Source organism: Boleophthalmus pectinirostris, unplaced genomic scaffold (assembly GCF_026225935.1).
Source record: "Boleophthalmus pectinirostris isolate CB_2022bp ecotype Guang Dong unplaced genomic scaffold, ASM2622593v1 HiC_scaffold_1, whole genome shotgun sequence".
In the NCBI taxonomy this organism is placed as follows: Eukaryota; Metazoa; Chordata; class Actinopteri; order Gobiiformes; family Gobiidae; genus Boleophthalmus; species Boleophthalmus pectinirostris.
The window spans coordinates 3,062,853-3,077,852 of NW_026570970.1; the positions used below are offsets into that span (position 1 = coordinate 3,062,853).

Below are 15,000 nucleotides of genomic sequence, written 5' to 3' on the forward strand. Positions count from 1 at the left end.
TGTTTGTTTTGTCTGTTTGTTTGTTTGTTTGTCTGTTTGTTTGTTCTGTTTGTTTGTTTTTTGTCTGTTTGTTTTGTTTGTTTGTCTGTTTGTTTGTCTGTTGTTTGTCTGTTTGTTTGTTTGTTTGTCTGTTTGTTTGTCTGTTTGTTTGTTTGTCTGTTTGTTTGTTTGTCTGTTTGTTTGTTTGTTTGTCTGTTTGTTTGTTTGTTTGTGTTGTGTCTGTTTGTCTGTTTGTTTGTTTGTTTGTCTGTTTGTTTGTTTGTTTGTCTGTTGTTTGTTGTTTGTCTTTGTTTGTTTGTTTGTCTGTTTGTCTGTTTTTGTTTGTTTGTCTGTTTGTTTGTTTGTTTGTCTGTTTGTTTGTCTGTTTGTTTGTCTGTTTGTTTGTTTGTTTGTCTGTTTTTGTTTGTTTGTCTGTTGTTGTCTGTTTGTTTGTCTGTTTGTTTGTCTGTTTGTTTGTTTGTTTGTCTGTTTGTTTGTTCTGTTTGTTTGTCTGTTTGTTTGTCTGTTTGTTGTCTGTTTGTCTGTTTGTTTGTTGTTTGTCTGTTTGTTTGTCTGTTGTCTGTTTGTTTGTCTGTTTGTTTGTTGTTTGTTTGTTTGTCTGTTTGTTGTCTGTTTGTTTGTCTGTTTGTTTGTTTGTCTGTTTGTTGTTGTTTGTCTGTTTGTTTGTTTGTCTGTTTGTCTGTTTGTTTGTTTGTCTTTGTTTGTTTGTTTGTTTGTCTGTTTGTTTGTTTGTTTGTGTTGTTTGTCGTTTGTTTGTTGTTTGTCTGTTTGTTTGTCTGTTTGTCTGTTTGTGTTTGTCTGTTTGTTTGTTTGTCTGTTTGTTTGTTTGTTTGTCTGTTTGTTTGTTTGTTTGTTTGTCTGTTTGTTTGTTTGTTTGTCTGTTAGCAACATAACTCAAAAAGTTATGGACCGATTTTGATGAAATTTTCAGGATTTGTTGGAAATGTGAAAAGGAAGAACTGATTTCATTTTGGGGCTGATCCGGAAGAAATCCTGGATTCTGGATCACTTTGAAATTTTAGTTAACATTGTGGTAAATGGGGCCAAAAATTTTGTTTCTCAATATCTGGGTTAATTATTGACCAAACCCCATGAAATTTGACTCAGGGATGGACAATGGGATCCTCTTTCATATTCCAAAGGCTGATCCGGATCTGATCCAGGAGACTGATTTTATCGCAATTTATATAAAAAATGGGGGTGGTCCTTGGCGGAGGTCTGCGCTCTCTGCTTTTCTAGTTTACACCTGGTTTACTCCTTTAATAAAATAAATTAGTCTCTGACCGGTGCGACAGGGGTGACAGGTGCGTCAGGTGCTCCGGGCTGGACGTCGGGGCCTCCACATACGACACTTCACAGTCCTCCGCTCTGCACATGAACACACACACACACACACGGAGTTAATCCAGATGCCCTCCCACAGAACCTTTTTCACAACGGCCAAAAGTGTCGCAGTGTCGGTAAACGTCGCTCACCAGGAGTTACGTTTAACTGACATCGCGGCACTTCCGGCGGTTGTGAAAAAGGTCTTTGTTTATTATGATTATTATTATGGTCCCGGTTCTGGTCCGATCCTGGTCTCGGTCCCGGTCCCGGTCCTGACCTGAGGCGGGCGAGGGTCTTGACCACGGCGTAGTCCCTCCTCTGGCGCGACGGCATCCAGCGTCTCTTCTCCGCCCTCGCCAGACTCCGCCCCCCGAAACCGAACATGGAACAGAAACCGAAACGAACGAGACGCCCGAGAGTCCAGAAACTGCACATGTCCACACGCACCACCCGACCTGGACGGGACAGGAGACAGGGACAGGAGACAGGGACAGGGAGGGACAGGAGACAGGGAGAGGAGACAGGAGACAGGGACAGGAGACAGGAGACAGACAGGGAGACAGGAGACAGGGACAGGGACAGACAGGGACAGGACAGGGACAGGAGACAGGGAGAGGAGACAGGAGACAGGAGACAGGGAGACAGGAGACAGGGACAGGGACAGGAGACAGGGACAGGGACAGGAGACAGGGACAGGACAGGGACAGGAGACAGGGACAGGAGACAGGAGACAGGGAGACAGGAGACAGGGACAGGGACAGGAGACAGGGAGAGGAGACAGGAGACAGGAGACAGGAGACAGGGACAGGGACAGGAGACAGGAGACAGGGACAGGGACAGGACAGGACAGGACAGGACAGGGACAGGGACAGGGACAGAGGAGACAGGAGACAGGAGACAGGGAGACAGGAGACAGGGACAGGACAGACAGGGACAGGGACAGGGACAGGGACAGGGACAGGACAGGGGACAGGACAGGGACAGGGACAGGAGGACAGGGACAGGAGACAGGGACAGGGACAGGGACAGGGACAGGAGACAGGGAGACAGGGACAGGGACAGGGACAGGGACAGGGACAGGGACAGGAGACAGGGACAGGGACAGGACAGGGACAGGACAGGACAGGAGACAGGGGACAGTCACTACGTTTACTTGCACGTCAGAAAAACCCAGAGACAAAAGACTAAAATATCAATACTGCCTCATTCCTTTAGTTTGATTTAAAGCTCCACTGTGTAACATTTCAGGTGGAAGGTTCATCCCCTGATGTCTCCATTAGAGCCCGACCGATATTATCGGCCGATATATCGATATGAGCAGTTGGAGACTTATCGGCCTAAATCTTGTCGATCTGGGCCAACAGTCCACATTTGTTCTACTTCATTCTAAAGTCAGACATGTCAAACTCAGGCCCGGGGGCCATATTTGGGCCATGATATGATTATATTTGTCCCCTGAGATCAAATCAAATTTGTATTAGAGCTGCTGCCGCGAACAGATCGACTATAGAGACACGATTTATTTAAAATGTTGTTATTATTTTATATTCTGTTTGTTCTGGATTCAAAGTTTAAGTAAAACTATTATGAAACATTTATTTGAATAAAAAAAGGTTTAACATTTCATATCTCGAAAGAAGAGAAAACATGCAGATGTTGTGGAAATTTTTCAATAAATATTTAGTTTGGCCCATGACATCCCAGTTTATCATTTTGGCCTCTGTGAGTTTGAGTTTGACACTGATGTGCACGTAAACGCTCTCAGTGTTTGTTAATCTGCGCTGTCACCATGGTAACTCCTGAACATTCTGTTGTAAACAAACATACAGAACCCCCCCCCCCCTCCCTCCCTCCCTCCAGCCCGGTGAGATGACTCTGCAGTATCAGTACCTCCCTGTGAATGTGAACGAGCTGAGAGTGAGTGTCAGGGTTTGGTGCTGATACTGTGCCATCTGTGTGTGCCCCCCCCCCCCCCCCCATACACACACACACACACACCACACACACACACACACTCCTCACATCTGCCCCTGCTGCCCCCCCCACACACACACACACATCTGCCCCTGGGTTACGTTTCAGAGCCTCCTGCAGACACCTGATCTACGACACAGATGCACATTAAAGTGGAGGTATTCTGCAGATTTCTCACATGTTCTAAAGCCGTTCTGTCCAAAAAAAACCTGCCTGAAGACGCTCCGTGTACCACCAGTTCTTTTGGGGAAAAAAAAAAGTGAAAACAGTTTGTTGTTTCATTTTTCATTTTTCTGTTTTAGTGTCAAACAAAAAACTGATTTTTAGTTTCAGTGCAGTGTCAGCGCTGATTTTATTATTGTTTTTTTTTTTTGTAGAGTCTTAAGATCCACTTTTACTCTCTGGCTTTTCTGGTCCTCTGCATCTTTTATTTATTTATTTTTGTTGTTATCTATTTTATTTTTTTAGTACTCCCTCTATGTATTGATTTTATTATTATTTATTTATCTATTGATTCTATTAGTTCTTCTTGTTTGGAAAATAATTCTGCAGATTTTTTAAAGTTAAATGTTTTGTGTTGCTGTGTGAAGCGCTTTGGAAAATGTCTTATTTATAAAATTTGCTGCACAAATAAAGTTGGAGTGGAATCTGGTCCCTGCCGGCAGTAAAGACAGCGGTACAGAAATGGTGCAATACAGAGAAGCTGCTTAAAAACGACCAAAACACAAAGAAAATGTGAATATACTGACTCATGTTGGTCATGAATGCGTCAAGTGCAGAACAGTTTCTCTTCATTACTCACTCATTTCACAATTTTGTTATTACCAATCACATCACTTTGTGTCAGAGTTTTTTTATTTTGAAAATCTGGTCACCTTAATAAAGAAGGACGTGTTTAACAGCACAGATCAGATCACCTGTTGGAGTTCCAGCTCTTCCAGCTTTTTCTGGTCTGGTTTATGTTAAAACAAAGCTCAGATTAAAGTGTAATTTGAGTAACAGAGCGTCAGACAGAGCAGTGCCTCCTGTTAGCGTCACCGGGACCCAGAGCCGTTCTTACCCAGGACGATGTGCAGCGCGGCGGTCACCGGGTCTCTCACTCCATGAACCGAGCAGGACACGACGTCTGTGGAACCTGAGACACACAGAGACTTAGATCCACAATCGATTTTCCATTAATCACTAACATTTTTATATTAAAATGATCATTATTATTACAATCTGCACTAATCTGCATAAATAAATTCAACTTTACGACATATAAACATAACGACTCTAGATCCACATCAGCTGTTTGACATTATCATGTGTTTAATGTAGATTTGTGCAAATCTCACAGAAACTAAACTTAAAACCACATGACTCATTTACATAAACTATAAACTCTGATAAAAACAGCTCTTTATTTAACATCATTTCACTTCATTTATTTTGCTTCTGTTGTGAGTCCAGACGCAGACTCGACTCCTCACGACACACACACACACACATTCAGTTTGTCGAGTAAAAATTGACGTGATCGACGAAATTCTTAATGATCAATTATCAATTAGTGGACTAATCGTGCCCATAGTCCAAAGACACACACAGAACTCTAATCAAATCTTTGCTGAACCCAAGATGTGTCGTGTTGTTTTCAGGGTCTGTGGTCATCAGTTCTTAGGCCCAGAAATAATTTACTTCCTGAATCCTGGTGAGCTCCTCCCACTGACGTCTGTAACGAGCACAACCTGGAGTGTTTCGACCAATCAGAGCGACGGCTGCTGGAGCAGAGCGAACGCCACTCAGAGCCACGAGGCTCAGTCTGACTGAGATTCCTCAAAACTTTTAGGAGTTTTGAGGATTTAAACATTAAATAAAATATATATGTTGTGAAAATAGAAAAGAATCCTACAAAACCCGACCTCTGTTAAAGGTTGTATGGAGGATTTTTTTTGTTTCAAGTTGTCAGTGATAGATTATAGATGCAGTCGCCTTGTAATTATGATGACCAAAAAAAGAGAATAAAAATTCATCAACTCTGGACGTGGTGGGGCTAAACATTTGCCAATAGATAACGACACTGCCTCGTTATCTGTGAGCTGACAGGCTGTCAATCAAAACTCCCTACGTTTCTAGTGTAACTGACTTGCCTGCGCCGCCGGTACGTGGTTTACGTACGACTGTCACACAGTCCACAGACGCAAGACGCACAGACGCTGTTTACTCCACCAACGCAACAGTTCTTAGCGGCTTTTTTTGACCTATATCTTCCTCGCAGTTCGCACAAAGTTTGTTGCGATGGCGACAAGAATCCAGGAGCAGTTCGCCGCAAAAGAAAGTCCGTTTTTGAGGTCGCTGAAAGAAGAAGACAAGGGGAAAAGCAGCGAAGCCAAACTAAGGTGATTCTTGTAGATTCATTCCAGCGATGGCGCGACTGAAGCAGACGAAGGGTCTAAAGACTGACGCACTGGTCCACAAATTACTCCTGGACAGGAAACTTCTGCTTATTATGAAAACGTACTTTATTTCCAAGAGCTAGACAAACGTTTTTCAGGACACGAAAGCGATATCCTATGTCTGAAAACGTCATTTTCAAGGCAAAGAAAGAGTCCGCTTGCTGCTGCGTGTTGTAGTTAGTTCATTCGCACTGAATCTCCGCGCAACCTTCTCTGCTCCCCTTTCCTGCTCCTCTCCCCGCTGCCCGATCCACTCTTCCCCTGCTCCTCACTTCTCCGGCACTCTCCGCGCACCCCTCCCCCCGCTCCTCACTTCTCCGTCTTGTCTAACCAACACTGTAGTTAGTTGTTTACAAGTCATGTGCAGCGGCTGTAAACAAACCTGTTTCTGGCGTAAGGAGGAGGCGGGAGGAGGCGTTTCTACGTAGGAGCTGTGGGGGAGGGGAGGTGGTTTCACACATGCGCAACATTTGAAAAAGGACAAACAGACGCTGGATTTCTCCTTCCTTGGAAAATCCTCTATACAACCTTTAAAGCCGGACGTCCTGTCAGAGGCAGGTTCAAGTCCTAAAATACAGTGTGTCTCTGTGGGAGAACTGTTTCTGGGCCCAGACTCCCAGAGCTGCAGAACCCGGAGCGACCACTAGTCTGGACTCGCTCATGGACAGAGGGGGGTCCACGCTCACACACACACACACACACACACACAGACCCCTCCCCCCTCGTCCCTGGCACTGACCGGCCGGGATGATGCCCAGGGGCAGGTTGACTCCGCTGGGCGTCTCCAGGGCAGAGCCGGTGTCCAGTTGTGCCCGCAGGACGAGACCGTGGCACAGCTCCGCCACCGAGCCGTCCCCCCCCACCACCACCACACTGGAGAACAGGGACCACGCGGAGAACAGGGACCACACGGAGAACAGGGACCACACGGAGAACAGGGACCACACGGAGAACAGGGACCACACGGAGAACAGGGACCACACGGAGAACAGGGACCACACGAAGGAGAACAGGGACCACACAGGGACCACACGGAGGAGAACAGGGACCACACGGAGAACAGGGACCACACGGAGGAGAACAGGGACCACACAGGAGAACAGGGACCACACGAGACCACACAGGAGAACAGGGACCCACACGGAGGAGAACAGGGACCACACGGACAGGAGAACAGGGACACACAACAGGGACCACACGGAGGAGAACAGGGACCACACGGAGGAACAGAACAGGGACCACACGGAGGAGAACAGGGACCACACAGGGGAGGAGAACAGGGACCACACGGGAACAGGAGAAACAGGGACCACACGGAGAACAGAACAGGGAACACACACAGGAGAACAGGAGAACAGGGACCACACGGAGGAGAACAGGGACCACACGGAGGAGAACAGGGACCACACGAAGGAGAACAGGGACCACACGGAGAACAGGGACCACACGGAGGAGAACAGGGACCACACGGAGAACAGGGACCACACGGAGAACAGGGACCACACGGAGAACAGGGACCACACGGAGGAGAACAGGGACCACACGGAGGAGAACAGGGACCACACGAAGGAGAACAGGGACCACACGAAGGAGAACAGGGAGAACAAGATTCAAATTAAAATTAAAACAAGCACAATCAGAAATATCAACCTGGTCCCCATGATTCACACCAAAATCTTGTTAAGGTGTTTTAAAAGCAAAAAAAGTCTACAAAATATCACAATAAATATCAAACCGTGAGATTCAGATCGTGATAATAACAGTAAAAATCAGTAGTTTTGTGTAAATCTGCAGGGACAGAGGACACAGGCCCGGGTAAACAGACCTGGAACCTGACCAAGTTCCAGGTCAGATCCGGGGAGAGGCGACCCCACTCACAGTCAGAATGTGTCTCTTTTTCTAGGTATTTTTGAGCTTTAAAATAATGTAATTGTAATTTAATAAATGTAAAGTAGATCCACAGGGACACGGAGGAGCGGGAGGGCATCTGACGCTCTGGACTCACCCGTCGTACTGCTGCAGCCTGCACTCCTTCATCAGCGAGAGGGCGTGGCCTTCCTTCTCTGTCACTACAAACACAAACACACACACACACAGTGGCAGAGTGGTTAGCCCAATTGGCCCAGCGAGGTTTGTTTGGTCTAGAAGTCTGCGCTGGACAGAATTTTCAGTCCCGCAGGATGGGAACTTTTGGAGTCGTGGTGGGCGGTCCGGCGGCATGGTTAGGGGTGTGCAAAAATATCGGAATATCAATATATCGTATCGTTTAATGTGATGATACAGTATCGATATCGTGGGCTGCTGTATCGATACATCACAAGAGTATTTTTACGTGTGTTTTACTAAATTGTTTTGTTACAGAGCTAAGGTTTTGTTGCTTGTGGAGTGAAAGGAAACTCATTTATTCAACACATTTGATATTTTTACTGTTTTGAGGATTAAAATTTCTGTGTTTCATATGAACTTTGCACAAAAAAGTGGTTTAACAAAGACTTTTAGTATCACAGACATGATTTAGCCTTTATTTCTTACTGAACTGTATCAAATCGGTTTGAAATATATCATATCGAATCGAAAGTGCACCGCCGGTACGTGGTTTACGTACGACTGTCACGCAGTCCACAGACACAAGACGCACAGACGCTGTTTACTCCACCAACGCAACAGTTCTTAGCGGCTTTTTTTGACCTATATCTTCCTCGCAGTTCGCACAAAGTTTGTTGTGATGGCGACAAGAATCCAGGAGCAGTTCGCCGCAAAAGAAAGTCCGTTTTTGAGGTCGATGAAAGAAGAAGACAAGGGGAAAAGCAGCGAAGCCAAACTAAGGTGATTCTTGGAGATTCATTCCAGCGATGGCGCGACTGAAGCAGACGAAGGGTCTAAAGACTGAACGCACTGGTCCACAAATTACTCCTGGACAGGAAACTTCTGCTTATTATGAAAATGTACTTTATTTCCAAGAGCTACACAAACGTTTTTCAGGACACGAAAGCGATATCCTATGTCTGAAAACGTCATTTTCAAGGCAAAGAAAGAGTCCGCTTGCTGCTGCGTGTTGTAGTTAGTTCATTTGCACGGAATCTCCGCGTAACCTTCTCTGCTCCCCTTTCCTGCTCCTCTCCCCGCTGCCCGATCCACTCTTCCCCCTGCTCCTCACTTCTCCGTCTTGTCTAACCAACACTGTAGTTAGTTGTTTACAAGTCATGTGCAGCGGCTGTAAACAAACCTGTTTGTGGCGTAAGGAGGAGGAGGGAGGAGGTGTTTCTACGTAGGAGCTGTGGGGGAGGGGAGGTGGTTTCACGCAGGAGCAACATTTGAAAAAGGACAAACAGTCGCTGGATTTCTCCTTCCTTGGAAAATCCTCTATACAACCTTTAAAGAGCACGTTACGTTTTCAGGAGCCTGTGATCAGAGCGAGCGTCAGTAAAACTCAGGTTCATGTCTAACAGAGCCGTGCCTCATAACCCCATGACATCACAAGGTGGAACAGAGTGTTTTCTGACTTGTTATATGTTCTTTTTTTCTTTCTTTTTTTTGCAGTTACAGGAACAAAAAACCTCCACATTCTGTTTTTTTCTGGGCCTGTCTCCAGCGGCAGATGGTTCAGACCTCCCTCGATCTATCCCTCCATCTCTCCATCTCTCTGTCCATCCATCCCTCTCTCTCTCTCTCTCTCTCCCTCCATGTGTCCATCTCTCTTTCTCTCCCTCCCTCTGTGTCTGTCCATCTGTCCCTCTCCATCTCTCTCCCTGTGTCCACCCCCCCCCTCTCGTCTTCCATGTCCATCCCTCCATCTCCTCCATCTATCTGTCCATACTTCTTTTCCTCTCCCTCCCTGTGTCCATCTGTCTCTCTCTTTTCCTCCCTTCTTGTATCCATCCCCCTCTCTCTCTCTTTCTCTCTCTCTTCTTGTGTGTGTCCATCCCTCTCTCTCTCCCTATGTCCATCTTTTCTCTTTCTCTCCCTCCATCTATATCTGTCATACCCGTGTCTCTCTCTCTCTCTCTCTCTTCTTGTGTTCATCCCTCTTTTTCTCTTTCGCTCTCTTTCTCCAGGTGTCCTTCCTTCTCTTTCTCTCCTTCTCTCCATCTATCTGTCCATACCTCTTTTTCTCTCCCTCCCTGTGTCCATCTCTCTCTCTGTCTTTCTCTCTTCTTGTGTTCATCCCCTCTCTCTCTCTCTCTCTCTGTTCCTCCCTTCTTGTGTCCATCCCTCTGTCTCTCTCTCTTTCTCTCTCTCCATTCTTACATCCACCACTGTCTTTCTCTTTTCTTCTGTCCATCTCTCTCTCTCTCTCTCTTTCTTCTTGTGTGTGACCATCCCTCTTTCTCTTTCTTCTTGTGTCCATCCCTCTGTCTGTCTGTCTCCCTCTCTCTTTCTCTCTCTCTATTCTTGTGTCCATCCCCCCCTCTCTTCTCTCTCTCTTTCTTGTGTGTGTCCATCCCTCTCTCTCTCGCTTCCTCCCTTCTTGCATTCATCCCTCTCTCTCTCTCTCCCTGTGTCCATCTTTTCTCTTTCTCTCCCTCCATCTATATCTGTCATACCCGTGTCCCTCTCTCTCTCTCTCTCTCTTCTTGCGTTCATCCCTCTCTCTCTCTCTCTCTCTCCATGTGGCCATCTCTCTTTTTCTCTCCCTCCTTGTGTTGATCTCTCTCTCTTTCTTCCTTCTTGCATCCAGCCCTCTGTCTCTCTCTCTCTCTCCCTTCTTGTGTTCATCCCTCTTTTTCTCTTTCGCTCTCTTTCTCCAGGTGTCCTTCCTTCTCTTTCTCTCCTTCTCTCCATCTATCTGTCCATACCTCTTTTTCTCTCCCTCCCTGTGTCCATCTCTCTCTCTCTTTCTCTCTCTCCATTCTTGCATCCATCACTCTCTCTCTCTCTCTCTCTCTGTCTGTCTGTGTCCATCTCTCTCTTTCTCTCTCCTTTCCTCCCTTCTTGCATGAATCTCTCGCTCTCTCTCTCTCTTTCTCTCTTTTTGTGTCCATCTCTCTCTCTGTCTTTCTCTCTTCTTGTGTTCATCCCCTCTCTCTCTCTCTCTCTCTCTGTTCCTCCCTTCTTGCATTCATCCCTCTCTTTCTTCCTTCTTGTGTCCATCCCTCTGTCTCTCTCTCTCTCTCTCTGTCTGTCTGTGTCCATCTCTCTCTTTCTCTCTCCTTTCCTCCCTTCTTGCATGAATCTCTCGCTCTCTCTCTTTCTCTCTTTTTGTGTCCATCATTCCCTTTTTCTCTCTCTCTTTTCCTCCCTTCTGGTGTCCATCCGTCTCTTTCTCACTTCTTGTGTTCGTTCATCCCTCCCTCTCTCTCTCTCTCTCTCTCTGTCTGTGTCCATCTCTCTCTCTCTTCCTCCCTTCTTTTGTTCATCCTTCTCTCTTTCTCTCTGTCTCTCTCCCAGTGTCAATCCATCCCTCGTTTTCTCTCCCTCCCCGTGTTAATCTGTCTCTCTCTCTCTCCCTTCTTGTGTTCATCTGTCTCTCTCTCTCTCCCTTCTTGTGTTCATCCCTCTTTTTCTCTTTCGCTCTCTCTTTCTCCAGGTGTCCTTCCTTCTCTTTTTCTCCCTCCCTTCATCTATCTGTCCGTCCCTCGTTTTCTCTCCCTCCGCGTGTCCATCTGTCTCTCCCTCCCTCCTTCACCCCTCCGTCTCTCTCTCTGTCTTTCTCTCTTCTTGTGTTCATCCCCTCTCTCTCTCTCTCTCTGTTCCTCCCTTCTTGCATTCATCCCTCTCTCTCGCTCTTCTTATGTCCATCCCCCTGTCTCTCTCTCTCTCTCTGTCTGTCTGTGTCCATCTCTCTCTCTCTTCCTCCCTTCTTTTGTTCATCCTTCTCTCTTTCTCTCTGTCTCTCTCTCTCTCTCTCCCTTCTTGTGTTCATCCCTCTTTTTCTCTTTCGCTCTCTTTCTCCAGGTGTCCTTCCTTCTCTTTCTCTCCTTCTCTCCATCTATCTGTCCATACCTCTTTTTCTCTCACTCCCTGTGTCCATCTCTCTCTCTCTGTCTTCCTCCCTTCTTTTGTTCATCCTTCTCTCTGTGTCTCTCTCTCTCTCTCTCCCAGTGTCAATCCATCCCTCGTTTTCTCTCCCTCCCCGTGTTCATCTGTCTCTCCCTCTCTCCCTTCTTGTTTCCATCTCTCTTTCTCACTTCTTGCGTCCATCCCTCGCTCTCTCCAGGTGTCCATCTTTCTCTTTTTCTCCCTCCCTTCATCTATCTGTCCATCCCTCGTTTTCTCTCCCTCCGTGTGTCCATCTGTCTCTCCCTCCCTCCTTCACCCCTCCGTCTCTCTCTCCCTCTCTCTCTTCTCTCTCTGTGATGGAGACCACACAGTGACATCACCAGGTGGTTACGAGACGTTGCTCAAACAAAACAAAACTCCAGGTCGGTTTTCGAGGAGGGAAACGTGAGAACAAAACGACGAAAAATAAGCCCCTCCCTTTGCTCTCCGTGCCGAGTCGCTCCCCCTTCAGAGCAGCGCCACGACAACACGACCGGCGGATGGAAACGAGCTCAGGTTTGTGAAGCTGTCGCGTTGTCGTGTGTTTACGGGAAACGAACGAGAGGAGAACGTAAACGAGGAGAGGAGGAGGAGAGAGGGATGACAGGAGGAGAGGAGAGGAGAGGAGGAGAGGAGAGGAGAGGAGGACAGATGGGTTGAGGCCTCCTGTCTCATGTCTCCAGTTTCACCAGCCCCAGAGAACCATTAGTGCTGAACTTTGACCCCAAACTCTGAAACAAACAAAAAACCAGCAGCTTCAGGAGGATCTACACGAGCTTCTGTAGGACCAGAGGATCTACACGAGCTTCTGTAGGACCAGAGGATCTACACGAGCTTCTGTGGGACCAGAGGATCTACACGAGCTTCTGTAGGACCAGAGGATCTACACGAGCTCTGTAGGACAGAGGATCTACACGAGCTTCTGCGGGACCAGAGGATCTACACGAGCTTCTGGGACCAGAGGATCTACACGAGCTTCGGGACCAGAGGATCTACACGAGCTTCTGTGGGACCAGAGGATCTACACGAGCTTCTGTAGGACCAGAGGATCTCGAGCGGGACCAGAGATCTACACGAGCTTCTGTAGGACCAGAGGATCTACGCGAGCTTCTGTAGGACCAGAGGATCTACGCGAGCTTCTGTGGGACCAGAGGATCTACACGAGCTTCTGTAGGACCAGAGGATCTACACGAGCTTCTGTAGGACCAGAGGATCTACACGAGCTTCTGTGGGACCAGAGGATCTACACGAGCTTCTGTAGGACCAGAGGATCTACACGAGCTTCTGTAGGACCAGAGGATCTACACGAGCGTCTGTGGGACCAGAGGATCTACACGAGCTTCTGCGGGACCAGAGGATCTACACGAGCTTCTGTGGGACCAGAGGATCTACACGAGCTTCTGCGGGACCAGAGGATCTACACGAGCGTCTGCGGGACCAGAGGATCTACACGAGCTCTTCTGACCAGAGGATCTACACAGCTTCTGGAGGATCTCAGAGGATCTACACGAGCTTCTGTAGGACCAGAGGATCTACACGAGCTTCTGCGGGACCAGAGGATCTACCGAGCTTCTGCGGGAGGATCTACACGAGCTTCTGCGGGACCAGAGGATCTACACGAGCTTCTGTGGACCAGAGGATCTACACGAGCTTCTGGACAGAGGATCTACCTGAGGACCAGATCTACACGAGCTTCTGTGGGACCAGAGGATCTACACGAGCTTCTGTAGGACCAGAGGATCTACACGAGCTTCTAGGACCAGAGGATCTACGCGAGCTTCTGTGGGACCAGAGGATCTACACGAGCTTCTGTGGGACCAGAGGATCTACACGAGCTTCTGAGGGACCAGAGATCTACACGAGCTTCTGTAGGACCAGAGGATCTACACGAGCTTCTGTGGGACCAGAGGATCTACACGAGCTTCTGTAGGACCAGAGGATCTACACGAGCTTCTGTGGGACCAGAGATCTACACGAGCTTCTGGGACCAGAGGATCTACGCGAGCTTCTGTGGGACCAGAGGATCTACACGAGCTTCTGTAGGACCAGAGGATCTACACGAGCGTCTGTAGGACCAGGACCAGAACCATTGTGGAGAGGAGAGAGAGAGAAAGAGGAGAGAGGAGGCACACTTCCTCCTGTGCCTCTAAACCAGACCTAAACCAGGACTACACCAGGACTAAACCAGGTCTACACCAGGTCTACACCAGGTCTAAAACCAGGACTAAACCAGGTCTAAACCAGGTCTAAAACCAGGACTAAACCAGGTCTAAACCAGGTCTAAAACCAGGTCTAAAACCAGGTCTAAAACCAGGTCTAAACCAGGTCTAAAACCAGGACTAAACCAGGTCTAAAACCAGGACTAAACCAGGTCTAAACCAGGTCTAAAACCAGGACTAAACCAGGTCTAAAACCAGGACTAAACCAGGTCTAAAACCAGGTCTACACCAGGTCTAAACCAGGTCTAAACCAGGACTAAACCAGGTCTAAAACCAGGTCTAAAACCAGGTCTACACCAGGTCTACACCAGGTCTACACCAGGTCTAACCAGGTCTAAAACCAGGACTAAACCAGGTCTAAAACCAACTAAAAACCAGGTCTAAACCAGGACTAAACCAGGACTAAAACCAGGAGTAAACAGGTCTACAACAGGTCTAAACCAGGTCTAAACCAGGACTAAACCAGGTCTAAACCAGGTCTAAACCAGGACTAAACCAGGACTAAAACAGGATTCATCCAGGATTTAACCAGGACTTACTCCTGCCTCGTGTTTTCTTCCATACGCAGAAATATTGTCAGATATAAAACTGCTTCTTGGTGCAGAAAAGTTTTTGGGCGACTGTGTTTTTATAAACTGGACAATTTGAAAATAATAAAGTTCAGTGGGTCATTTTTTCTCTCTCGCACAAACTCGAAATAAAAAATTATAATTAAAACTTGTGTCACTCATGTCACTCGTGTCACTCGTGTCACTCGTGTCATTCAGGTCACTCGTTTCGCTCATGTCACTCAGGTCACTAGTGTCATTCGGGTCACTCGTGTCGCTCGTGTCGCTCGTGTTTCGCTCGTGTTTCGCTCGTGTTTCGCTCGTGTTTCGCTCGTGTTTCGCTCGTGTTTCGCTCGTGTTTCGCTCGTGTCGCTCGTGTTTCGCTCGTGTTTCGCTCGTGTCGCTCGTGTTTCGCTCGTGTTCGCTCGTGTTTCGCTCGTGTTTCGCTCGTGTTTCGCTCGTGTCGCTCGTGTTTCGCTCTCGTGTTTCTCGTGTTCGCTCGCTCGTCGTTTCGCT

General features: G+C 47.5%; 1 protein-coding gene across 1 annotated transcript in view; it reads right to left on the reverse strand.

Moving 5' to 3' along the window:
- Nucleotides 1-15,000, reverse strand: part of cerkl (ceramide kinase-like) — a 39,875-nt gene that overhangs the window by 9,388 nt on the left and 15,487 nt on the right. The window contains exons 5-9 of the mRNA XM_055148883.1: nt 7,744-7,807; nt 6,478-6,611; nt 4,361-4,435; nt 1,604-1,781; nt 1,285-1,368 (exon numbers count right to left, since the gene is read on the reverse strand). Of these exons, the coding sequence (XP_055004858.1) occupies nt 1,285-1,368; nt 1,604-1,781; nt 4,361-4,435; nt 6,478-6,611; nt 7,744-7,807 (535 nt within the window). The remainder of the gene's footprint in view (nt 1-1,284; nt 1,369-1,603; nt 1,782-4,360; nt 4,436-6,477; nt 6,612-7,743; nt 7,808-15,000) is intronic.